Below are 26,537 nucleotides of genomic sequence, written 5' to 3'. Positions count from 1 at the left end.
AGCCCAGCCTGCGTGGTCTCCCACCATATCTCATCAAGACAAACTCAATTTAATAAACTGTAAAATTAATGACATTGAAAATAGTTCTATGGACTTCTTTCCTGTGTGCTCCTCCCTTGCCACTCTCCCACCACACACATAAAAATCCAGCTGTTGGCCAGCCTCAGGTCTCTCTTCCAGCTCTGCACTGGGCTGAGGATGTGCCTGGCAGCTTGCGAGAGCAGCATGGATGAGCGAGAGCAATCTCACTCAGCTCAGCAGGTAAGCACAGATGTTTGGAAAACTAACCTCTTCAAGATGAGAAGAAAAATAAGTCTATTTCAGTGAGATTGATCTGCTGGCACCAACAGAGCAGTCAGCTGGACTTCTAGGAGAGCAGCAACAAACAGCAAATTAGAAGGTGCCAACCTGCTGAGAGTTCAGGAAAATTAGAAAGAAGAACGTGTGTCTCAGCAGTGGCTGGCTGGGATAAAACATCTCCTTGTGGCCCTGCAAGCCAGCCTCTGACTCTGCTGTGGTGGCCAGTGGCCATGTGCTAAGGTGAGGGAGCCAATGGCCAGGTGGAAGCTGGCCCTGGAGCACCCCATGGGGACACTGCACCGACAGCAGCCACCAGGTACCTTCAGGCCAAACTGTTCCTCCTGCCAGCCAAAACTTTGACTTCCTGTCAATTAGCTGTATTCTTGAGCAATTTCTGCTTCTCTCAGCTGTAGAGAGAGTTGTAGCTCTCTCTACAGCTACAACTACAAACCCCAAAATGCCAGCACCTGGTGTTCAGCAGGAGCGCTGGGCAGGCTCTGCAGGGCACTTTGGCCAGTGGGAGCACAAGCAGTGGATCACCCTCCTGCAACAGCCTGCAGCCCCTAGACTTGGATTTTCCTAAATGCCCCCCAATTCCACCTGAATGTGCTGTTTCTAAGTCTCTCTCTTCTCCTGACAGTGAGATACTCCTCGCTAGGCAGCTAAAGAGGAGCGAGCTGTGTTCAGAGTCAATCATTCCCACAGGAGGTCAGGGGGGGTCAAACAACTCAAGTTGCCTTCCCAGACTGTGAGGCTCTGATGACAGATGCTTCCACCAAGGCACAATAGTTCAGTAAGTGTTGTTTAGCTGCACTAAGGAGGATCTGAGCCACAGAAACTCGGTCTTTATTCCTAAATGCTGACCTAACATATACTTTAAATTCTGATCCCATGGGAATGACGGCACCGATGTTTTCCTGCACCAAACCTGATGCAGCTCCAAATGAGATGGATAATTAAACATCTCTACTAAAGGTCTCAGAATAAAAAATCCAAGATTATAACAGCACAGAAGCACATCACCGAGGAGTAAGGATTGACAGTCACATTCTGCTCAGGTAAAGGCAATTACAGCTGTGGTTTTGTCTTTCTCTGAAGTCACAGAATGTTTAAGAAATATTTGTCCTTGGTTCTAAGGAGACAAAACTTCACCTGACATTTTTGAATTTAGTTTAATGGAGTTTGCTTTCATTCCTTCTTCCATTCCTGTTGAATAAAGGCAAACACTTTCCATTTTCTCATGCCACTTCTATCACAGAAATTAATGCTCTTTTTTGGCTGAAATGTCTGGAAGGAGTTAAACCAGCCCCGAAAATTACTGCAATGCTGGATGTGCAAGACAGGCAAAGTGAGGAGTCTGCTAACAAAGTGAGGGTGGGAGAATGCTTGCAAGTGCTTTATAATTGCTAAGATTTTTTTTTAATCCTGTTTACATTTAACTTTGCACATTAAGTTCATAACCGTGGTGTGCAACCAGGTGCAGTAGCAATATACAAAATCTTATTAAGAGGAGCAAATGAAGAAGATGGGAGGATCTGGGATGGGAAAGGAGGGGCATTGAGATGGAATTAACACCTGCTGGTTTTCATCCTTTCTACCAATATATTGCTTCTCAAGAAACTTGAAGGGGACCAACTTCTGTCAGTTAACGATGCACTTGAGAGAAATAATTGGAATGGAAAATGCAATGGCTCACAGCAATCTCCAGAATCTCCTGGCTCCTTGGCTTTCCATCCAGTGGGCACTTCCTTGCTGCAGTTTGGCATCATTCGAGGTCCCTCCTGCTGTTCTCCTCCTCTTGTTTTGCTAATTGCAGTGGTTTTTCACAAACCTTAAATACAAAAGGGTCTTGAGCAGTTCTTGCTGTACTGAACCATTGTGTCAGCAGCTTTTCAACCCTGCCACAAATGCTCAAGATAAAAGACTTAGATTTTAACCAGGTTGCTATTAGAATGGAAAAAAGGACCAGTTGATTACTGGTACCCCTTTGGGAAGTCTCTCACACTGGTGCTTCAACATTATCAACCCCTTCATATTACGGGATGTAGAAATGAAAGTTAAGTGTCATCATCCTTAAACAGAGACAGAAGCCCTGGACCCAGTGAGAGGTGACTTGGTAAGATTTTTCAGAAAGAAAAATAAGTGCAAAATCAGAAAATTAATCTTTGCCTTGGAATTTTTAAAATTCTTATTGCTGCTAGAGGAATAGAAGGACCAACAGAGGTGTGGGTATATTTCAGGATTTATATTTCTGTGACTTTTCTGCAGTCAATAGGTACCTGCTGCCATGGGCTGGGCTGCATCCTGAACCCTCCCTTGAAGAGAGGGTCATGAGAGCCCTCCTTGCATCCCAGCACCTTTGGAAAGGGAGGTAAGGTGCCAAATCAAGAGCTGCACCCAGGGCTGAATCTGGGCTAAAATCTCCTGTCAGGCACTCAGTGAAACCCCCAGCCTCAGGCAGTATGAGTTATGGGCGGATGAGTTATACTCAGTCAATTGAAAATCCCACTGACAAGCTCTGCTGAGCATCCCTGGGGCAGCCTGGATGCATCATCCTGCTCCCAGCAAAACACTGGAGGCCCTCAGACTGGGAAAAGGCACTGGAAAAAGCAGCTGGACCCTGTTCCCCTGCAAACCCACACCTGCAAGCCCAGACCTGAGACAGCCTGGGCTCCCCACGAGCACTTGCAAAATCGAAACTCAGTTCAGCACAAGCCCAGCAGCCCAGCCAGCCTGAGGCTGGATCTTTTCCTTAACGTAGGAAAACGTCTTCTGCAGGAAACAGAGGAATGAGGGCTTTTCTCTGAGATATGTCATCTCCCTCTGCCACCTTTAGCTCAGTGTTAGTGTGGAGCTGCCAGGGGGACTCTGACCTTTGTGGGAAATGTAAAAATCATTGAGGCTTTCATATTGTTTAATATTCCTCATTGATTAGTTTCCATCTCCCTGAAGGCAAGTGGATTTGACTTAGAGCCAGAGCTCAGCAGTACCCAGTGCTGTGGGTGGTATTGAGCTTTCAAGAGAGAGAGAAAGCTGACAAAATAAAATGCAGGGAATGACTTTCAAAAATAAGGACAAGAAAATTAATAACTTTCAGAGTGGATGTCTTTTTTCCTGTCCTGGACTAAAATCTCACTACCATTTGCATAAAGCTTTAACTCCCAGAGACAGTCAAACACTGACAGCTTATTTCAGCTCCAAACCATGGAACTCATTTGTTGCAGCAACAGAAATATTATGTGGGCCTGTTTTTAATTTTTTTGTGCCAAAAATTGGCTGTATTTGCTGTGCCCACCCCAGAGTAGGCTTGTGGGTGCACCAGCCCTGCGTCCTCACCAGTGATTTGGGGTGCTGGTGGCACAGTGCTCCCACCTCACCCCCTCTTGTCAACAGGACTTCCAAGGCCAGCTTTGAGCAGGCAGGAGGAGGAAGAGCTGCCTGCTCAGTCAGCACAGGCAGAGCAGCTGCCAGGGAAAAGGCAGCAGAAACAGGGCACAGAGCTCAGGGTGGGGCAGTGTGCACTGAGTGGGGGCCAGTGCAGCCAGCATGGATGGAAATGCCCCCCACGAGGATTTCCTGCTTCTCCAGACCCAGAACATCCAATCTCACATAAATCCATCCTTGTGCCAGACAAGCTGAATGAAGCAGAGCTGCTGAGTAAGGAAGGGACCCGTTGAAAAGCCTGTTTAATTGCCTTGAAACTTGTTTTGAGGAACCATAGGCAGTAATCTCCCTTCTAATAAAACAGCCAAGAATAGCCATGTCTGGGCAGCTCTTGCTACTTGATTAATCTCATCTCGGCTCTGGCTTCTTTCTCCCAAGGCTTTTTCCACAAAGCCCCGACTCGCCCCATTCCACTGAGTCATCCACAGCTCTGATCCCTCTGCTCCCAGGCTGTCTCTTCAGGCTCATTATATTTTTAAAGCCTGGGCTGGTTCTCTTCCTCTGTGTCTGGCCAAGTAAACGCTGGGATCTGCTTTATGAAGCCAGGTTTCACATCGCCTGCCAGGAGTCCCAGCAACATCCGCCAGCGGGGAGCAGTGTTCTGCACATCCCATGCCATGCTGGCCGTGCCACAGCTTCTGGCATCAGCAGAGGGAGGAACACACCACTCTCTTCTGCCCAGTCATTCCCTCCCTGGTCCCAAGCTTTCGGGATCTCTGGCATTTTCAAATGCTTGTTACAACTCTCCCCAGTTTGCTTTAAGGGGTTTGTGCTGTCCTATGTCAGCTTAGGTGAGGTCACTATAATAATAGCAGTAGATAATGAAGAAATAATGAGCATTAAGAACTACCTTCGGATTAATCACGGCTTTATTTATCTGTTTCTAGGTACAGCAGCACACCTCCAGGCTCTCTTATCTTTTTGGGTGCACCTGTAACTGTGAAAGCTCTAAACTTGCAAATCCAAAGCTCAGACAGGGTAGTTTTGCTTCAAATACTCCAGTAAGGTAATAATAATTTAAAAAAAGGAGAAAAAAAAAAAAAAGAAGAAAAATCATGCTCTGTATTTGGTCTTTGGATTTGTTGGGTGTGCAGGAGAGGAAGGTTTGGGGGAGCTTATGGATTTGTACAGGAGCTGAAAAGCTTCTGCCTTCTTAGCAGCCTTCATTGCACCATGTGCAGAAGAGAGAGAGCTGCTCCTGTTCTTGCCAGTGTGAGCCCCAGCACTGCCCTCCATCCCTGCTGAATGGTTCTGCTGAAATGTGGACACTGGGCATGAATTTCCCCCAGTTCTACTCAATGCCTGTAAAATTTGCCTTTTAAGCATCTCTTTTCCCATCTCAGAATAAAACTTGGCTTCCTTCTACTGCAGTTATTTGTCGGAGCTTTACAAGTGTCCAGGAAAGAGAATAATTTTCTTCCTTCACTCCTGGACCCTTCAAAAATTCTAAAAAAATAGATTTGATCACCTTCCTAGAAAAACAATAGTGATGTCAGTGTGTCTGAGTCACAAGGGGATGTTGTAACCCCTCGGTCTGGGATGGGATCCAGGAACCAAGAATTGGATTTTCACAGCATTTGGGATATGTCATGCCTGACTCCTCAAATTTTAACTTTTTAACTTTTTTTAACTTTTGCCCAGGATCTTGCAAGCTCTCCAGGCTTGTAAAAAGGATTTGTGCCACACAGTCCATCTTTTAGCTATCTGCAGCAAATCTGGGCACTGTGTACAAGAAAAAGAAGAACCTCAGTGGCAATTCACTGACCCATGAATAAAATTTGATGAGGAGGTGCCTCCATTCAGTCCTGACCACTTTTGCTATTTACACCACACTCCCCAAAGTACCTGGTGGCTGGCTGTGAGCAGTGAGTAAATCTCTGCAGAGGACAGAACTCAGATGAACCTGCATTTAATGTGAGTGAGAAGCCCTGATGTGAGGGGTTAAACCCTCTATTTTTACAATATCTTCCAGAATTCAAGAGGAGGTAAATGTACCAGTGAAGTCAGATCCATTTCCCATCTTTTGGGGAACAAAAGACAAGGCATCCATGTGCTTTCTGCGGGCTTAAAAAACCAGGAGCCAGAGAGAGCTTCCAGTCTGGTCAAATTTATTGTCTTTCCAGCCTTGACTTTCACAGCACTCCCCCAGTTTTAGCTTCTCATTTTTCAGTGTTTGGGGCTGGCTGGCAGGTTTTCAGTTCCCATCAGTGAAGTGAGGAGGATGGTTACCCCCAAATGCCCAGGAGTGCTCAGAAGTGCCAGGGGAAGTCTGGAGGAGGGAGCGAGACAGCGACGTCTTTGCAGCGGAGACAATGAAGAGGGACAGCTGTGCCACAGCACAGTCCTACCTGCTGCTTTTCAGTAATCACCCAACTGGGCTGGTTTTCCCCCCTCTCTCCTTTCTCACTATTAAGATTTATGGGCAGGAATGTGCCCAGCTGTGTCTGACCACCATAAACCTCTCGTGGCTGGTAAAAACCGACGAGCTGCTCTCCCCGCTTGTTAGCAGTCAGGAAGATGGAAGGAAGTGGGAGGAATCCAGAGGGTGAGGCTTTCTAATGCCTCACTCTTCACTGCTGAACCCAGAGCTATTTATGGTGCAATTATCACCACAGACAGACTCCTTTATCATCCAGCCAATATTCTGGGTAGAAATCCTATTGCAGCCCAGCCACTCTATACGTCATCTAGGCTCAGGCAATGGCCAGGTGAAGAGGTTTGCTTGCAGGAAACATATCTGCCAGACACTGCTGGGCCCTGGCACGCCTGCTCACCCCCTATTTATGGCCAGGGAGGAGGCTGTGTCCTCCTGCCCTCCCAGCAGGGCCCAGTGCAGCGGGAGCAGGTGAGAACAGTGTAGGGCTGTTCCACACAGCGATGCCAACGGGAACTTCCCACGGGAATCTGCTCCTGTTGGGGCATGATGGATGGGTTTTACTAGGAACACAAACAGCAACAAGTCTTCTGGACTGAGCATGGCTCAGGACAGCAGCGGAGGGAGAGGGATAGAAGGGAAGTGACAGGAAGTGAGTTTTGAATCCCATGTGGTTTCATAAATCAGCCACAAGGCAGGGAGGGGAGTGAAGCACCTTACACCCTGGTCATGTCTCTGAAGAGCAGTTCCCTGGGTCTCTGTGTGCCCCCACAGCTCTGGGACACCCTCCTCACCTCCTGCCTGGCCCCATTGCCTGAGTCAGTGCTGTAAGAATCGTCCCCCAGGAGTCACTTTGGGTGTGCAGCACAGCTCCACCAACTGAAACTTGGATTTTCTTCTTCCTCTTCCCAAAATTCCTTTTACTCTAGAGAGGAAATTGCACCATTCTCCTTAGTCTGTGCTGGAATCCCTCACAAAGTTTGGCTGCACTTCTCCATGGGGCTAGAGGGTCTTGGGGCAAACTCCCACACAGCCTGCCCCTGTGGCTGGTTTGGGACAAGACCAGAGAAGATTGAGTCAGGAGGAGATCAGTGAAGCAAGGTCTCCTCTTTAATAACCATCTTGAAAAAGACTGTGATGTAGATTCTCTGATGTCTAATGAGAGTTGAGCATACCCTTCCCCTCCCCATTGGAAGATGCATTTCTTTCATCCATTTCATTTCCCATATTCACAGACCCTGCCAGGACCTCGATATACCTGGAAGCCTCTTCCCCTGTGTCAAACATGGGTGGTCCTGGGCAGCTGCTGGTGGGAGCGAGCAAGAACACACACAAGGCTGCTGAGTCACAGAGCCTGATTTTCGTGGAGAATCAGACTGAACTCCCACCCACACCACTGTTCCCACTGCCAGAGCAGAGCTGGGATGTGCCCTGGCCTCTGCTCCACCCTCTCCCCTTTATCTTTCATTTCACAGAGCAGGGATTTATTTATTAAGGAATGATCCTCAATACTTGCAATGAGTTAAATTCTTGAGGCACAGGAGCTGAAATAACCATCACTCACCCTGCCTGTTCACCTTCTAATTGTCACTCACTTCTGCCTTTTCACATTGAAAAGGGAAGAATAGATCTAGGCAATGCAATTTAATACACCAAACATACCACTTAATTGCAATCCCCATAAGCCAGACACACAAAACTCTAAACAAATTCGATTAATTTATTTCAATTTGCACAAGTCTTCCTCTCAGACTGTAATTAATGGAGGGAAACAATTAAGGTAAACACAGCCCAGCTGAGAGAGCTGTCCTTGCTAAAAGTCACATTTATTTTAATAATGCTGTATTTATGTAAGTTCCACGCTTTTAACAAGTTTCCCATTTCCTCGATATTTAATCAGTCCTTTAAATATTTTGCCTAGGCTCAAAGGGTTTTGTGAAATCGGGAATCAGGAGGGAGAGACCAAATCACCGATGGGCACTTGGGATGGATGTGGCTGTGGGCAGAGACTCAGGGGTTAATCCCTCCTCCAGCTGCTTCCCGGGGGCTGAAATGTGATCCTGAATCAGGTGGTGTGGGAGTGTTGGGAGGCAGTCCCCTGTTACTGTCCCAAACCCAGGGCTTCCCAGTTGCAGGCTGGTAGCATTGCTGGTGTGAGTGGGCTAAACGGGTTTGGAAAAGCCTTTGGAAAAAGGCTGTCACTGTAAATCTGTTTATTAATGGTGTAAATTACCCCCGGTCATGCTAAGGCAGCTCCACCTGATGCATCATCCTGGATCTCCTGCTCCTGCTTGGATCAGGGCTTGGCTTTGCACAGTTCCTATGTGCAGCACAGCCAGGGAATGCCAGTGCGGCACCTCCAAAATGCCACTGCACGGAGGCAAAGGCGTTTGTCCGGCTGCCACTTGATCTCTGCCCTGGCTCACCTTCAGCAGTGCCCGTGATCATCACGCTCTGCCCTGTACAGGACAGGGCTGGATGTCACCCCCTCATGCAGCCTGGCCGGAAGGAAGGACAGCACAAACACCAGCACCGTGTGATTTTTGGGGTTATCCCGTGCAGAGCCAGGAGCTGGACTCGATCTTCCTCGTGGATCCCTTCCAACTCAGGATATTCCGTGTTTCTATGATTCTACCATTTCTCCAGGTGAATAGGCAGGTCCCACTTCCAACTGCTCCAGCAGTGACTTTGCATCACATTTTTTTCATCACCTGTCATTTTCCAGCTTTGAATACATCCCGTGGGTGAGTTTCTTGAAAGAGACGGCACATCTGTCTCCATTGCTTTCCTTTGCTTTTTTCTTCTTTTCTTCTGAGAAAGCAGGAACAATACGACCCATCTTTCATTGCACCAACTGGTATTGCTAAAGGGTGGAAAAAATTAGGTGCTGTTTTTTTCCTTTTTCTTCCCACCTTCATTAACTTTAACATGTTCTGTTCTACTCTTCCAGCACGAACGTAGCATTGCTAGAGAAGAAAATCTTAGCTCAAACAATCTTGTGTTGATTTTCCGCTCTCTCAAGTACCGGCTGGTCTAATTAGTTTGGAAATGCACCATTTGTTAAAGAAAGATGAGGCACAGTCTGACACCTGCTGTATTAATTACTTACCTCTATCTAATTGCTTGCCCACACTGTTAGGTGAGGGAAGTTGTCACCCGTGTCTCGATTTGAAGGGGTTGAACAGGAAGGGAGGAAATGGTGCTGTTGGGGAGGAGGTCACATTTTGGGGTGATGGAAGTGGGGCCAGTGTTAGCACTGGTTTATGTCTCCTCACAGATGTCAAAACAGGTGCAGGATACATCTCAGCATCCACAGAGGAAGGCTGGATGGGGTGGGAAGAAGGCCTCTTTGGAGAGTGACTACCAGGGACCTTGTTGGGTGACCGTGGGCAGCACATTTCCTCTTCCCACCCCAGTTCCTGCCTGTAAAATCCCGAGTGGTGTTACAGAAAGGCCAGAAATCATTACTAGGTGTTGTTGGGATGCACAGGGGAGGAATTCAAATCCTCAGGTAGCAAGTAAATCACAGTGGCACAGGAGTCAGGACCTCCTGTGCTGCAGGCCCAGGTGCCTGGTTCCTCCTGGGCCCTGAATGCCCCTGAGGAGCCCACACAGAGACAGACCCATCCAGCCCTGGCTCTGGCTGCTGGTGTGGGGCTGAGGCTGTCACACACAGCCCCCTCTCCCACGCAGACGTTTGTGGCAAGGCTGGGAGGGGGGGGCAGCATGGAAGTTGCCAGGTCTTTGCCAGCCAGTCCCAATTAGATCCCAGCTGCTCGGTGAAACAACTGGTCATGCCAGCAGGGCTGAGAGATGCCTGGGCTGCCTTCAGGAGGGGCTGTGGGATGCTGTTCTGCCCCAGCTGTGTGCTGGGACATCGGGTTGCTTCACCTCCCACCTCCAAGCTGAGGCCGTGCCCAGCAGGACATCTGGAAGAGGATGGGGAGCAGGACACCCCCAGCTGCCCCAGTGCCCTGCTCCAGTCCCAGGAGAGCAAACTGGCTGGAGTGGGGAGAGGAGTCTGCAGCACAGACCTTGTGTGCTGGGGGAGCTGGAGGTGGACTCACAGTGACCTGCCCAGGTCCCCAGCTCTCCTTCTGTGCTGAGGGAGTGCTCGGGGCAGCCCGTTTGGGGCCAGGGCTGGGAGTAGGGCTGATTTTGGGGCTGATGGTGAGAAAAGCCAAGGCTCTGGCAACAACCGATGCTGCACATCCCCTGTGCTGTGCCTTCCTCCTCGCCTGCACTCAGCCTCTTCCTGACATCTAGTGGGAGCAGGGCAACACGGCAAAGGGATCTGCTGTCAGCTCCAGACTCCCGGGCACACACCAGCCACAGGTCGGGCACAAGGCCTGGGCTGCCAGAGCCACCAGAAGGGCCGGCACCGGCCACAGCTCACAGCTGGGCTTCATCAGGGCACAGCTGCTTCTGTAGAGCATTGCTGGGGAGGAATTCAAGGTATAATTCCTCACGGAAGCAGTTATTAATGGGATAGCAGGGGCACTGCTCTGAGACATGGGATCTGTTTAGGGTTATCCACCATCTCAGACCTCTTGAGCCCTCTGCTTTTCTGTGACAGCTATTCCATGTTCCCAGGAAAGATGCACAGCACAGCTGGGCACTTCCCTTCTTGCCCTTGGTTCTGGATGGCACCTCTGGGAAGCCCAGGAAAGAGGAGACTTGGGAGCAAGAGACAGGTGAGACCTGTCCCAGCAGGACATCACCTTCCATGCAGGACCACCCTTTCATTTTAGAGCCTGTGCACATCTCCCTGGATCATCTCTCACCCCTGATACCAGCTGCCAAAATCTAACCTACTCCCAGCTCACAGCCCTCTGCCCATGGTTGCAAAGGCAGGACAGGGACAGATGCTCACCACAGCATTTGGGGACATTGCCTCCAGGGTCATCCCACACTGCTCAGCATCTCTGCTCCCATCCTTCCCCAAAGCCTTTAGCTGCAAAGACAGGCAGGAGCTTATTCTTCCTGTCTTATTTCACACGTTTTCTGCTAGCAAAACCACTTTATTTTTTCCCCTTGTTGCCACCTGCCCTTGCTGGACCGTGGTCACTGTCCCTACCTTGCTGTCTGAAGGGTGTCACCTCTCCACGTGTCCCCAGATCTCCCTGGGGATGCCCAAGCACTTTTATTAACAAGCTGCTGAAAGTTAAACACCAGCAACAAAACAACAACAACAACAAAGGTCTTTATTTCAATGACCAGAAAGAAAATTTAATTCCAAGAGCAAAGATAGTAATAAAAACCATGAAGGTGCTCCAAGCAAACTGGAGCAAGTTGCACAGATCCCTTCCCAAAGCAGCCAGGCAGATGCAGCTCTGGTCCCTGGCTCCTCCCCAGTGTGACACAGTGCAGAGCCACACTTCTCCCTGCGTGCCCCCATGCCAGCCCCTTGCTGGAGAGATCCACAGAGACCTCTCAGCCCTGGGGAAATGGCAACTCGGGGCAGGTGAGTGGCTTGGGGTGGTGATGTCACTGGGTGAGCCCACATTGATCCTGGGGAAAGAAAGGCACTTCCCAAACTTCAGTGTCATCCTGCCACCTGCCCTGGGACCACAGAGCATCCCTTCATCACCTACCCCAGCCCATGCCAATCTGACATCACAGGGATATGGCTCCTTGGGAATCGTGGTGCTCCTGGGCCAGCAGCACAGCTCAAAGGTAGAGGAGCAAATCCAGCTCCGAGCTGTCCTCAGCTGCCCTGTGCTCACAGAGATTCCTGGGGAGCAAGCCCTCAGTTCCTGACTGTCGCTCCAGGGAGGCACTTTGATGAAGAGGACGGACAGGGACTTCTCATTCCGGGAGGCAGAAGGACAGGGAAAGGTGGTGGCCCTGAGCAGGGACCTCTCTGGAGCTACACCCAGTCTCCCACCCCAGACTCAGCCCAGCAACACAGGCAGTAAGGATCACTGCACTGATCTGCTCCCCCACAGCTCTCTGAGGGGGTGTGGGAACTTTGAGAAATGCAGGGATAAAATTCCAGAAGCAACATTAATCCAACGACTGAGTGGCTGTCACTCCTAGAATTGAATCCAAAGCCACTGAAATTATGGATGAAACAAAAATCCCAAATCTTCAGGACTTCCATGGAGACCTGGTCTGTCCAAAGAGAGTCTTTGCTCTGTGTCTAGAGACAAGCAGCAGCCAAGCACTCACTCCCTGACATGTGGCTCATGGCCTCAATCACTGATCCTACCCCCTCCCTGCCCCTCCAGAGATGTGTATCCCTTTGACTTCACTGTGCTCTTTTGGGGGACACTGAACTATTCTCGGTCCCAAGTGCAAGGGTCCAGCCTTGGCTCAGATCCTGATTTTCTCCTGAGGAGGCAGAAAGTTCACAAGAAACACAGAACAGGGAAAAATTGCATTAGTCAAGGAGCAGAAAGTCTCACAACAAAACTTTCTGAGTTAACTCCCTTGTGCTATCAACTCCTCCCAGCCCCCAGGTCCGACCCTGTAACCTGAACCCAGCCAGGGTTGGGAACAGCAGCCTTTGGGTAGGGGGAAAAGCACCAAAGCTGACATATTGCCCCCTCCCACGGTACTTCACAGCATTGGAGCCGGCAGTCAGGAGAGTGCCTGGCAGTGCCCTGGCAAGCAAACACAGCACAGCACCGAGCAGAGCAGTGGGAAGGGGATGTCTTGACCTGAGAACATTCAAAGAGAACCATCTCCTCACCATGTGGCCATGGAGGTGGTTGGGAGCAGGACCATGAGTTTCAGACTGTTTAATTTAACCTTTCTTCCTGTTCAAATACAAACTAAGTCAAAGCTGTAAGCAGTGGCACAGCCAGCTCCCCAGGATGGGGGAAGCCACTGGCACTTCTCTGCTTCCCCAGTGCCACCTCTCCCCAGCCTCTAAATCTGCTGCAGGGGGCAGGACCATCTATAAAACCCCTAAGCTGTCCTTCAAAGTGAAAGAACCAAAAGTGAGGCAATCCCTGCACTCAGTCCTCTGTCCTAAGGAGAATCCTCCTCTGTGCAGAAGCCACTCAGCAAGTGATTTGGGCTTTGGAGACACAACCCAGCTCTGCACCCCAGTATCCCCTCTGGTGGCACAGCACGGCAGCAGTGGCACCAAGCAGCTCACAGAGGTGGCCCGGCTGGCACAGTGTCACTGTTGCTGCAGCCGGGCAGAGGGTGCCCAGCTCACGGCTGAGGTCACTATTTTGGCGGGGAGGGGGAGGCTCAAACCACACTCAAACCGTGGAGCAACACACAGAGAAACCCAAGGGTGGAGGTGTGTCCCGAGGGAGGGCAGGGTCAGACGCGGCCCCGGGGGCTGCGCTCGGGCAGGAGGTGGCGGGGCGGGGGCTGCTGCAGCAGGGCCGTGAGGATGTGCTGCAGCTGCGACAGGCGGGCGCGCAGCGACGTGCAGGACAGGAGGTTCAGCTGGTAGGACGGGTCAAGGGGCAGGATGGAGAGGAGCCACCAGCACCACGTCGGGCCGTCTGCTGAAGCCTGGAGAGGAGAGAGGGAGAGATCCCCACATCAGGAGCTGCGAGGTGAATGCAAGGGTGGCCTTCAGGCAGCATCTGATGGGAAACAGTTGCTCTTGTCAGGACAGCAACGCCAGCTTTGGGCAAGGTACTCCTCTGAACAGCCTTTTGTCTGTCCCAGCTCGAAACTGCTGGACAAACTAATTTAATTTCCAGACAAGCATTCCCCAGGGAGCCTCCAGATGCAGATGTAGCTGGTGAAAAGTCTATACTAAAGAGACAATGAAATATCTTGTGCATTTCCTTGTTTAAGCTGGTGCTTTTTGTAAACATGGCCCAAATCCTGCATGGTCAATGTTTTTGGGACACTGGCCATCATTTGAAGAGGTGAGGTACAGGCCATGCAGGCACAGCTGTTGGGCACTGCTTTTGTAAAGTGGCTTTTTTATAACCTGAGACAAACTATGAGGGAAAAGCTCAATTCAGCTGAAGGAAGGGTGAGTAGTTTTGTAATTCCAGAGCACGTCATTAACATGACTGCTGGCCAGGACAGCCTTAGCCTGGGACAAGCCAGCAAGAGTATATTTGTAATGATCCAGAGAGGAAACACTTTCCTAAAGGAGCGAAAATTAAATTTTGGGATTTTTTTTCCTACAGAATCTGAATTTGTCAGAGCAGTATAACAAGCAAATTGGATCCTGTCCTCTTAGCTCCTCACCTCTGGCCAGCTGTGGCTGTCTCAAAGGATCACAGTGAGAAAGGAGACTGCAGACTCAACAAGCTGCAGGGTTCGCTTCTTTGCCAATTTGTTTCCTTGCTTTTTCCCAAAGTGTTTTCAAACCCACACAGTTCAGTTTCTCAGTTCTCATTTAGGAAAAGACTCTGGGAAAGATTTTAGAACTCAGTGCTCCATTTCCAAGAACAGTTTAAAACCATAAAGAAACATCAAGCAGTTTTACAAGACAAGCCCTACCAACTCTATGAATGAGAGATGCTGCAACAGGGGTGAAGAACTGGGTTTGTTTTGTTAATGCTGGGGGGAAGCCGAGTAGGGAAGCAGGGTGGTTAGTGCAGAACAGCACCACTTCAGAGGCTCTCTTGGTACTCTGCTTAGTGCATCCCTTCCCTCAGGGCATTACCTGGATGTCCTCTTCCTTCTCGGGCAGTGGTCCATGCTGCATCAGGATGTGCCTGGAGGGGAGGTCTCCGTGCTCACAGAACCGCTGGGCCAGGCGATAGGTGCTCTCATGCAGGCACTGCAGCTCCTGCAGCTCCTCCCCAGACACCTGAACGGACACAAGAGGGACACAGGTGTCCATGGGGAGGTTCTGTCCCACTGCAGCCCAGGATTTGGCCCAGCCCTCACCTTCCTGTCCTCCAGGTACTCGATGTCAGCAGTGTGGTAGCCATCCCTGTGCCCGCGGCTCAGCACCCGGAACCGCTGCCGGCCGATGGTGTCCACCAAGGACCTCCCGTCCGCCAGCAGCTCCACCTGACGGATCTCCAGCATGCAGCCGTAGTCAGCAAAGCTGCAGGGACATAGGGACAGAAAACAGGGGCTGAGCTGGGGTAATGGGTGGTGAGAGGGCTGCTTCTCCTGAAGGTACCATCTCCAAAGCAGGAAAAGGCCCAGGAACAAGCTGTCTGGGCAGGGGCAAATTCAGATATTCAATCAAGCCTCCTCCCAGTGCTCACTAAGAGGAGCTGGAGGTCACAGCCAGAGAACCACGGAGCTCAGAGACATCCTGAGTCAGAAGCTGTTCCAAGAATGTTGTGTTTAACAGCCGCCACTGGCTCTGTGCAGCTCCAGTGCTGGCCTCATTACTTGATCCCATTTCACTCTTCAGTGTGGGGAACGCACCACCTCCCTGCTGATTTTATCTGCGAGATGCCACCGATAGGGAATCTTTCTACTCAGTATTTTAGACATTTGGGGCTGAGGCAGAGAGGGCCAAATCAGCTGGGGCAAGGGGAGGCTTGCCCAGGAGCTCACCTTTTCCCATTCTCATATATGCACATGCCGAACCTCCTGGAGCCACTCTCCTGGCACCGCCGGATCATCAGGCGGTACCGAGGCTCGAAGACGTGCAGAGGGCAGGGGATGCCAGGGAAGGACATCGTGCACACGAAGATGGGGATGTTCTTGGTCAGGCTGAGGGACAGAAGGAGAAACCAATGTGATGCCTCCCCAAGCAAATCTCATCCCAATAGCTCTGCATCAGCTGCTCCCCCAAACCAGGTGTGTCCTTTCCCACAAGAAGTGAGCAGAGCAACACTAAAGCTTCCACTTGGCTCACCAAGAGACCAAAGACACATTCTGCCCACAAAACAGCTCCTTGCAAAGATGGTCCCTCACCCCCAGGTGCCCCACTGGCCATGTCCACGCCCACCAGCACTGCTGCAATGTCATCTTGGAGGTGGGACAGACATCACTTGAGCAGAACCAAGCCAGAGCAATGGTATGGGGTGTGGACAGCCCCCTCAGAATGCATTCCAAGTCCCCATGTGCACACACACACACACAGGAGCAGTCCCTGCTTACTTGGAGAGCTCTGCCATCTCTGCCCGGTGCAGCTCCCGGCGCTCAGCCAGCTGTGTGGGGAAGGTGGCCAGCATGATGTCCTGCAGCAGCACCGTGGGGCTGTACCTCCCAGCCTTCAGGTACTAAAAGGAATTAGACCCAAAAATAGGTTGGAGAAGAACAGGGAGGAAGCCCTGGGGCCCTGCCGGACTCTGAATCACGCTCACTTTTATTGGAACTGAAGGTAATTTTAGACCAGAGAAAGTCAGGGATAAAACCCATTGGGGGATGTTGAGCCATCGAGCAGGATGGGATGTCAGCTCCACCGAGACCTCCAGACACAGCTCAGAGCCAGGGCCCATCCAGCGCAGCGTCCTGTCTCTGACAGTGATGCAGTCCTTGTATGACAACCTAATTTCCCTGATGGTCTCATCCGAATCCCTTTTCATTAAAGATTAAAGCAAATCTCCAGGCTAGCAGGTTTCCCATCCATTTCCATTTTTTAAAGTAATTAGGATTTGCTTCTCTCTCTCTCTCTCTTTTCTCCTGTTTACAATCTCACTAAATCACTGTGGCATCTTGTGGAAATGAATCTCTTGGTCTTAATTATCAACTGTCTGGTCATTCCCATGTGAGTGGAGCTGACACCACCATGCCATGGAGCTGCTAATTTAAGAGCACTGCACCTTCCCACCTCAGCCCTGGGCACACAGCCAGCAGCTGGAGCTGGTTCCCAGCTCTCCCTCGGGCTCCATCCCTTGGGACTCATGCCCTCACCTCTCTCAGGCTCTGTTTGCAGAGGGGGCAGTTGGGCCGGTGGTCCAGGCAGCGTTCGAGGCACTCCTTGCAGAAGGTGTGACCACAGGGCGTCGTCACTGGCTCAAAGAACATCCTGCAAAGGATGATCACAGTCAGTGGATTGCAGAGAACAACAAAGGGAAAGGAGCACAGATAAGTCCAGCAGACACAGACTTTAATTAGTCTTTTAATTAGAAAGGCTGGGCTCAGACTGCTGGGCTTGCACAATGATGTAAGATGAGAATTGTTCCTGGCCTGAGCTCTGCTCCCCATCTCTTCTGGGTCTCGATGGAATCCCAGTGGACCCCATCAGTACACACATGGCACCCCTTAGTCCTACCAGGGCTGTGGTTCCCCTGATACCCACAGCAGTGTATAACACAACAGGCAGTGACAGGAAAGTGCCTCCTCTCCTGCTCCAGGAACAGAGCCAGCAACAAGCACTCGAGTTGCCCACAAGTAGCTCCAGGATCAGAAATTAAATTAAGGTCTTGGGGAAGCCCTGACTCCTCCTGAACACTGTTTTCTGCTTTCAGAAGACACCCAAATTCACATAATTCAGATCAGATGCAGCCTAAATTTCTCTCCCCCATGCCATGCACAGACCTGGAAAAAGCTGCCGTGCAGGAGACCTTGACCGACTTGCGCATCTGGCAGTGCAACACCCACCCAGCTCTCTGCCAGCAGCCGCTTGCACAACTCCCCCACGTCCTGGGACACACCAGGAATAACAGCCTGCTTTCAGCATGCCCTGTGGCACTACAACACCAGCCCCTCCCCAGCCCTGAGCCAGCAGACAAACACAGGCTCTACCCTGTTCCCTTTTCCATCTGCACCAGGCAAAGAGCTCAGAAATGTTCCTCTGTAGGTCTGCAATATCCCCATCATGGATGGAATTTCCCTGGGCAACACCTTCCTGTCCCAGCCTGCAGGTACAAAGGGCAACCACTGCTTTTGGTCTTTGACCCCACTGAACATCCCCACCTCCACATCTATGTCCCAAGGGATACAGCAGCAGTGATGCTGTGCCCTGAGACAGGGTGATCTGAGCTTCTGCCACCTGGCAGGGTGTCCCATGCCCCTGCCTTCCCCTCTCATCTCTACTGAAACCTACATATCAGCAGTACTCAGGACTGAGCTTGTACAAAGACGTGAAGAAAGATGCACACCAGTGAAGAAAACCCAGCAGGTGCTAATTCCTCATCCTTAAGGCTCTCCTGCTGGAGAACTCACCGTATGCAGAGGGAGCACTCCAAGTCAGAGATGCTCAGTGACTCCCCGAGGCATGGCTGGGTACACTTCGCTGCTGCTGTTTCCTCCTTGTTATCTAGTGGCAAAAGAGAAGAGAAGACAACCCCCCATTTCAATATAGAAAATTGATCTTTGCTTTCTGACCTTGTTCTGAGGCATAACTGCCCTTCAAAATGCTTTGGAAGTGTCAAAGAAAAACAAAACCACTAGGAAATGCAACATAAACCCCTCTCTTAACCCAACCATGTTCATCCATAGCTGGAGTGTCAGTGGGTCTCATGGTATGTGGTGGAGAAAGGTGGTATCTCCTTTTTCAGGCAGGGAAACTGAGGCATTGGGCAGTGAGATGGCCCAAGAAGCTCCAGAATGGAAGTCTCTGGAGACCTGCCATGAGCCATCACTGCTTTATGCAAACCCAGGTATGTGGCAGCCACCTGGCTGGACACTGATGGCAAGTTAATGCTGATGGAGGTGCTGCTTCCCCAGCTCATGGCATGTCCTGTCCCCCACATGGAAATTTATTCTAAACCAAAACCCATCTAAACCCATGGGAAACAAAGAAAGGCTGTCCTGACTCCACAGAGGGAACAAGTGATGACTGGCTTTAGCAAGAACTTGTCACCAAGCTGGAGCCAAAAGTTCACCAGCTCAACACACGAAGATCAGGTGGATCCTCCTCACGTGCATGACAAGCAGAGAATGTCCTGGACAGAGCTGCCCCATCATGTGCCCATGGGATATTTGTTTGTTGAGCTGGATACAGTGCAAACACCAAGTTTTCAGTGCCAAAATGGATTTAAAAGATGTATTTTACATGAGACAACACTGTGGTACCTTTGATGACACTCACCCAACAACCACTGGCCCTGACTCTCTGCCGAAGTCTCCGGTTCTTGCTGTCGCCCCGGCTGGGAAGGGGTGGCTGTACCCTGGCAGTGCTCAGACCCAGCACCCCCTCGGCCATCTGCCAGCTCTCTCTCCTGATCCTAGGCACAGCAAGATGAAATTGAGCCCAAACCCTCCTCTCCCTCTGAATGCACAGCCCCATCTGTCCCACCAAGCCTGATGGCACCAGGAGGTTTTCCGGTACAGGCTGCTGTACATTAACATCTTGCATCTGCAGGACAGCAGGAGCATGGCCTGAACATTGCTGCCCATCACATGGTTAAAACATGGGTCAGACCTACCAACTGCTATTTGGATGTATCTGAGCCCATTTTCTGAATTCCCTCTTCTCTCCAAACCCCCTAAGTTTGTTTACAGACAGCAAAGAGAAAAATACAAGCTGCCCTTAACAGCTGCTAATGGTCTGAACTATTCTCAAGTGTGTTTTTTAGATGAAAAAAATTGAAACTCACTTTTTTTCTTTTTTTTCTTCCTGAATGTAGTGAGATGAACAGAGAGAGGAAGTCTCCTCTATTTCCCGAGTCCCCATGGCATCAGCCCCGATGGTACCTGCTCTCCCACCCTCCACAACCTGCAGATTCTCATCCCAGCACACCACCAGGTAAACATGGCTACATGTCCTGCACAATCTCCCCATATCACACCTCCTTTCCTGTCACTGGACAAGTGGGATGTCCCAGAGGGGCATTAAGTCTCCTTGCAGACTCAGATATTGCAGGCTCTTACCTGAGCTTGTGTGGAAGATGGGAGTGCTGTGCTCCCTCCACCGACCTGGGAACCAGCTGAGCTCAGGTGAGCATCACCCAGGTGTGCAGCAGCCGTGTGTGGCTGAGGAGCATCGGCTTCCCCGAGGATCTGCATGGACAAAGCAAGGGTTGGGGGATGCTAGGAGGAAAAAGCAGGGAGGTGGGAGGGCTGCCAGGCTCCCTCTTTTTCCCCAAAGCACCCTTCTGCTCACTGCAGGAGGTGTCTGTGCTGACTGAGCACTCTGTTGAGTCCTTCAGAGGACAAGGACATCTCCCTGTGTGATGTGAGAGCCCAGGAACCCACCATGGCAGAGCCCACACACCTTCTCCATCTCTCTCCGAGCCGGCTGGAAATGGGGACTGAGTGTCAAGCAGTGCTCCCAGGCCAGCAGGGCTTCAGCTCTCTGTCCCATCTCCAGAAGCACCTTCCCTTTCCTGAAGAAGGCCTGCAGAGCAGAAAAACCTGTGGTGACTATAAGACAGTGACCAGCTGAGCGTGTGCCCCTTCAGCTCCTATGCAAGCCCTGGGGGAATGTCCCTCCTGCCTGCTCCCATCCCAAACCAAAGCACCCGGATATGTCACTGATCCCCTGCTCAGACTTGGCTAGAAAAACCCAGGACTCTCCAAAGTGCAGCAGTTGTAAAAGCCAAGCCTAGCGAGAGCTGGAGAAGGAGGGAAGGAAGGACACAGTGCCAGACCTCTCCTGTGAGAGCAACACAGCACCTGCCAGCTGGGTTAGCAACCTAAAATGGGTCTGTCAAGTGCATTTCTGAGCAGGATAAATCCACTGGCTTGGAGAATTCAGGAGGGGGGAACTGCTCCTGTACAATAATACTTGGCTCCAGTGGATGTGGCCTTCACTCACCTGGTGGTCTCCAGGCTCAGCCCTGCACACAGCATCCAGGTCCTCCAGTGCCTGAGGATACTGCCCCAGTGCCACGAACGCCTCTGCCCGGCACAGCCGCAGGGAGCTGCAGTCCAGGGCTGGAAAGAGAAATGTGGTCACTCGTGTGATGAGCCCATGGTGAGGCAGTGGGGCTGGGTGAGGCTGGGGAGAGGCCACCACAGTGGGACAGTCAGTCCCTGTGCCATTGCCTCACGCTGAGCACAGCCTGGTCCTGTAGTGCTCTTCCTCAGGAGTCACAGGTCCTGTAAGTTTCTGCAAGGAAATTATTTCCCCTAAATACCCAGTTTTAAACTCTTTGAGGCTCTTCCCTTTGTTTTTTCCTCCATCTTCCCCAAACACTCTCAGCCAAGAGGCCCCACCATTGCCTCAGGGCTCAGCCATGCTGGGATCTGGGCTTTCATCCATCTTTTTGGGATGCAGCATAAAAGCTCTACCATACACGTAGTCCCTACAGGGCTGTGGCCACAGGAGGCTCTGCGATGTGACTCACCTAGCAGAGTCACAATAACATGTTACCAAACAAGACTGCAGTGCTGGATACCTTAATTCCAAGACCTACCTGGCTGTCACTGCTCTCCTGGGGCAGATGAGAAGCCAGGGGGGTGTAAGAATCTGTCTGCACCACAGGACCTTTGGCTTGGGGTTGACCCCTTGACTTGGGGTTTCCAAGTATGAGAAAGGCTGAGATTTCCCAAAACAGAGGAAGAGAACTGAGCATCCAGTTCCTTGTCAGCGAGATGTCACTGATGGGATGTCAGGGGGCTGGGAGCACAGGTCCCACAGCCACTGCTAGTCATGACACCAAGCATTACATGCTCCTGACATTTTCTAAATAACTGGCAGCGATATCTTCTTCTTTCCTGCCTCAGAAAACCACATAAAGACCTTCCTTCCTATCAGCACTGCCAGTGGCAGAATTGGGTTGGGGGATTTCAGGGAGAGCAAGGAAGCAGCACCCCAAGAGCCCACACTCATGGAGTAACCAGGTGTGGCAATGTTTGTGGGTTTGAAAAGCAGAGATGCCCAGACCCACCCTGTTACATCACAGCTCATGCAGGTGACCTACATCCAGTGCAGTGCTGGTTTTCCAGCTCAGGTAACAGGTCTGTGCCTCCAGTCCTGCATACCCCCAGCTCTGAGCATCGGCTCAAAGCTGCTGAGGGTTGGGGTTGGAGACTTGTTGCTCTCTGGTCCATTTGGGGAGGCCTCCAGTGTCAGGCTGGTCCCCCCACTGGCTCCCAGTTCCCGGGGGGATGATGGTAGGTCCAGCACAGGTAACTTCTGGTGGCCCTGCAGGATGCTGGCACTGAGGCCAGCCCTGTATCATAAATAAGGCACCATTCGCAGGCACTGCTGCTGCATTTGCTGTGGCAAATGTGGTGTGGGCAACATCGCCTTGCTGAAGGGCCAGGAGCTCTCTCAGGGGCAAGCTGGGTCCATGGGCCTGGCTGGCAGCTGATCAACAATCATCAGGAAACATCACTATTAGTGATGTCTCCTGCACTTCCAAGCCCAGCAGCCTTTCCTCCTGGCCCAGTTCAAACATGGTGCTGACGCAGCTCTGCCAGCAAGCTGCAGGTCGGGACTGGCAGCTCCATGACAGCCGGGTGCAGGAAGCATCTGCCCCTTTCCCTGCCTGCCCCTGCTGTCACCCTGCCCAGGCACACACCACTGCTTATCACAGAGGAGGAAACTCTGCCATGGCTATTGCTTCCTTGTCCCTGTGCCCAGCATGGAGCATAGGGAGACTTTGCTCCCTACCTGGTGTCACCCTAACCCAGAGCACAGCAGAGCCAGGCACAGCCACTCCTGCACCACTTCTCCACTGGCCATGCTGAGCTGTGCAGCAGAGCAACACTTGGTCCCTAGCAGCTTGTTTTCCTTTATAATATTAGCCAAGACCCTAGGGCTCGAGTCAGGAAATATAGGAACTTGCTGCTCAGTACTCCATCCCACAAGCACCCATCCAGAGGTGAAATATCCCAGCCCCTGAGGACGGGTAAGGATGAACAAATAGGTACAAAGTCCAGATGCTTATTTTCCATGTGGGCAAACCCATTCAAACATTTGCACAGCCCAGCAATAGAACGACTGATTTGGCAAAAAAAAACCCATTCCAGATGTGTAAAACAGGGCAATGAATCCTGCATTTCTCTGCTCCTACAGCTATTTTTGATCTATGATATCATTACACACCAGGGCCATCAGCCAGCTGGCAGCCTCACAGACTCGCCAGCCTCCATGCTCCAGGCATGTCAGAGGGCCTCCTGTGCTACACGTTACACTGCATTTCTCTGTTGTTCACTCAGAAAACATGAAGATAAAAAGTTGACAGTTTACTTCCACCCAAGCAAAGTGAGCTGGGCTACAGGCTGGGCTGAGCAGGGCACTGCAAACCGGCCCTATCACACCACAAATAAAATATTCCCGAGGGTCTAACATTTATCAGTGGTTCTGTTTCAAAGTGAAAGGCAGCCCGTAAAAAGTTGTGCAGCCGAAAGCTGGCTGCAGGCTGCAGGAGCTGGAAAACGCATCCTGAAAGCACCACCCACGTGGCTGAGCCTGGCAGCCCCTGGCAGCAAGCACGGGTTCACTGGAGCTGAGGCTGTGACTGCAATTTCCTTGTCGCCCTCAGCCAGACTTTCCTGTCTTTCGGGGAACAGACGTGCAGGGAAGAGTGAGGACAGAGTTTGCAATGCTTCCTCTTTATACTCACAAGGGATTTTTAAAGAAATGTGTGATTGTACACCCCGATCAGGCAAAAGCCTGGAAAATAAGTACTAGAGAAGTGTACATGTGCCTTTGCTCTGAAGGAGGGTGTGCAGCGAGAGATGGATGCCTCTGGAGGTTGCATAAAAGGACCTGTTTTCTGCTGCCAACACCAGGATCGACCGGTCCGCTCAGCCCTTCGTTTCCAGGCTTACCCTGAACCTCTGGCACTTGTCTCGAAGCAGGCGATGAATAAGAGCCTGCGCTGCGGGAGGGGAGCTCAGTGCTGTCATAGAAACGACGTGGAGAAAGGAAATTCTGCCTCCGTCGCCCCAACCCCCTGCTCCAGACATATTGTATAACCCCTTTTATTTAAGTATTAACTTTCCAAGAAATCCACTTACAGCCACACGTTGAAGCAGATCAAACCCCACCCCTCGGGCCCGATCCTGGCCCTGCAGCCAAATGTCTCGCCAGAGCCGGCTGCAGAAGGGGCCGGGCTGGGGGCCGACCGGCACGATGGGGCTGGCACAGCAGCTCCGCCAAGGTTGTGTCCTCGCCAGGTTTTGGGGGGAGAGGACGTGTCCATCCCGGACTGGACAAGTCCCAACCACTTAACATAATGGCCACCCCCCTGGGCAGAGCTCTTCCTCTGACCCTGAAATATTGCCGGGCTGCAAGATGTGAGTATCTGCTGCACTTCCCTCTCCAGAGGCACGTGGCCGATGGGACACAGGCAGCGGGCCTGGCCGGGGATGAGCAGCGCGGTTTGCCTGACAGCCCACCGCTCCCAGCACCTCGGGACATCCACGGATATGGAAGAAATGCCCAGCAGCTGCGTTCCCCCTTCCCATCCCCATCCACACCAGCCCTCCCTTACAACACTTCCAGCTTCCCACGTCTTCCAGCTCTGGACCGTGCAGGCTTGGAGTGCACTGAGCTGCTGGGACACGGTGACCTACATTGGTACCCACATTGGTATCCACCTGCTGCAACAGCCCAGCCCGTGCCTCCCCGTCTCTGCTGCTGGGCTGGCCCCTCGCACCCCGCACCCCACCATCCGCACTCCCAGCCCCTGAGCCCGGTGGTCCTTACCCAGCTCGACCCCTCTCTGCGCCATCCTCAGCGCCTCCCGCGCGTCCCCGCGGGCGAGGCGGTCGCGGACGCGCTCCGCCAGCCCGGCCAGCCGCCGCTGCCGCTGCACGCATCGCTCCAGGATCCCGCACAGCACCACGCTGCACCTGGCCGCCCCGACGCCCAGCAGCTCCAGCCGCTCCTGGCACAGCGGGCAGCGGGACGGCCCGGCCCCGCCGAGGCACGGCTTGCAGAAGGAGTGGCCGCAGGACGCGGTCACCGGCTCCCAGAGGAGCAGGCGGCAGCAGGGGCAGCGCAGCAAGTCCAGCCCGAGGGGCCGCCTGGAAGGGCTCTCCCCGGGCGGCGGGGAGCTCGGGCTGGAGGGGCCGCTCATGGCAGCGGTCGGGGGAGCTGTCCCTAAAGCCGGCGGTGCCCGCACGCCCCGGCCGCCGCTCAGACTGCGCTCCGCAGCGCTCCCGCCCCGGCCGGCCCGGCGGAAGCTGCGGCTCCTGGCCCGGCCCGCCCCGTCCCGCCGGAGGGACCCCGGGCGGGCGCCGGTGGCGGGGCTCCCCGGGCCGCCATTGGCCGCCGCCGCCCGCGCCGCCCCGCCCCGGCCGCGTTTCGTAACGGAGCCCGCGGTACCGGGGGCGCCGCGGAGGGCCAGGGGCGGCCCCGGCTGGGGGTTGGTGTGCAGGTGGGTGCCGACCGCCCCGAGCCGGGCCACGGGGGAGGGGGGGGTGCTTCGGAGCCGGGAGGCAGGGATGCTGGCGGGCTCCGAGCAGCCGGGGTGCGGGGTACGAGTCGGACGCGCGGGCTGAAGCCGTGCGCCGGGCGGAGGAGAGCTCTGCGCCAGCTGGGCACGGGGTCCCAGGCGGTCTGGGGCACGCTGAACCTGTTGCAAGGGAGATGCATTCCCTCACCACAGAGTCATACAACAAAAAGGTCAGTAGCTCTTGCGTAGCAGGTGCCGAGAAAAACAGCTGAAAGCTGGCAACTCTGGAGCTTAGTGGATCAGACTTTACATAAGGATGATGCACATTCCCCAAGGGCTCATTTGTGTGTCCCCAAAAACAATCCAAACCCACGCACACAGTGGAAGAGCTGCACAGGGAGGGAGATCACCAGCAGGATGTCAGTGCAGGTGAAACCTGTGCCCCGCTGAGGGAGTGGCTGGCAGAGGTTTGGGCTGTGGAGCAGGTTTTGTTTCCTAATGTATCGCAATTACATGAAACAGCTCATGAGTAGTTTTAAAAGCTCAACAGCTAAGCATTTTATGTGGACTTGATAGGCTTCATTGCTTTCTCCGTTATCTTTTTAAGTGATCCCTCCAGACTGGAGAAAGCTCGGATGACATTTGGTAACACTGCCCTGGAAAGCTGAGCATGGCATTAGGGACAGCGGTCACCCTGGGAACACTGGAGTCTGTCTGGGACTCTGCCCAGCAGTGGACATGTTCCACGTCCCCATCTGCAGGGTCAGTCTTTGGTGCTCTCTCCCCGACTCCCAAGGACCTTGCACATCACTTCCCTCAGCAGTTCTCCCATGGGCATTTCTCAGGTGGATTACGCTCAATCAAACCAGATGCTCTCCTTTCATGGTTTAGTTCTCATCATGGCTCATTTTTCCAGCAAAACCTGGCTATTCACTGAAAAAAAAAAGATTGCCATCAAGGAGGTCTCACCAGTTTTGCGTCCAGATTACCCCTCAAGAAGGGCACGTTCCTGGCTCCTGTGCCATGAAATGAGGGTGATTTTAGCCACCACGGCCAACAGTGCAGCAAAGTGCACAATAACCTGTTTGTGTGGCTCAGCCTGGGAGCAGCAGCCCTTTGCCAGGGACAGCTGCTGTCAGGTGGGGAGTGCAGCATGTTTCACCACCCCAGCCAGTTCCTCTGGGAGACACCGGGCTGTTTGCCTGGGACCTGCCTCATTCTTTCCCTCACCTCCTGATTCACTCCACAACCATGTGTGGGCTCTACAGCGCCTCACAAGCAGAGCAGACGTGCTGCTGCCTTTGCATAATACAGTTTAAAATCAATCAACCATGAAACGT

The 26,537-nt window shown here is 52.4% G+C and overlaps 1 protein-coding gene across 1 annotated transcript; it reads right to left on the bottom strand.

Annotated features, from left to right (window-relative positions):
- Positions 1-11,302: 11,302 nt before the first annotated feature.
- LOC104689684 (LON peptidase N-terminal domain and RING finger protein 1-like) lies at positions 11,303-24,993 on the bottom strand. Its single transcript, XM_039559750.1, has 12 exons — positions 24,507-24,993; positions 20,661-20,779; positions 20,118-20,240; positions 19,775-19,903; positions 18,993-19,128; positions 18,125-18,218; positions 16,871-16,985; positions 16,115-16,236; positions 15,566-15,724; positions 14,939-15,101; positions 14,712-14,858; positions 11,303-13,594 (listed from the first exon to the last, which is right to left on the bottom strand). Exons 1-12 carry the CDS (start codon positions 24,877-24,879, stop codon positions 13,397-13,399), a joined length of 1,878 nt encoding a protein of 625 aa, XP_039415684.1. The 5' UTR covers positions 24,880-24,993; the 3' UTR covers positions 11,303-13,396.
- Between the last annotated feature and the right edge of the window lie 1,544 nt (positions 24,994-26,537).

This window comes from Corvus cornix, chromosome 13 (genome assembly GCF_000738735.6).
Source record: "Corvus cornix cornix isolate S_Up_H32 chromosome 13, ASM73873v5, whole genome shotgun sequence".
NCBI lineage: Eukaryota > Metazoa > Chordata > Aves > Passeriformes > Corvidae > Corvus > Corvus cornix.
The sequence above is the reverse complement of the archived record's forward strand: the minus strand, read 5'-3'. Positions and strand labels throughout refer to the sequence as shown.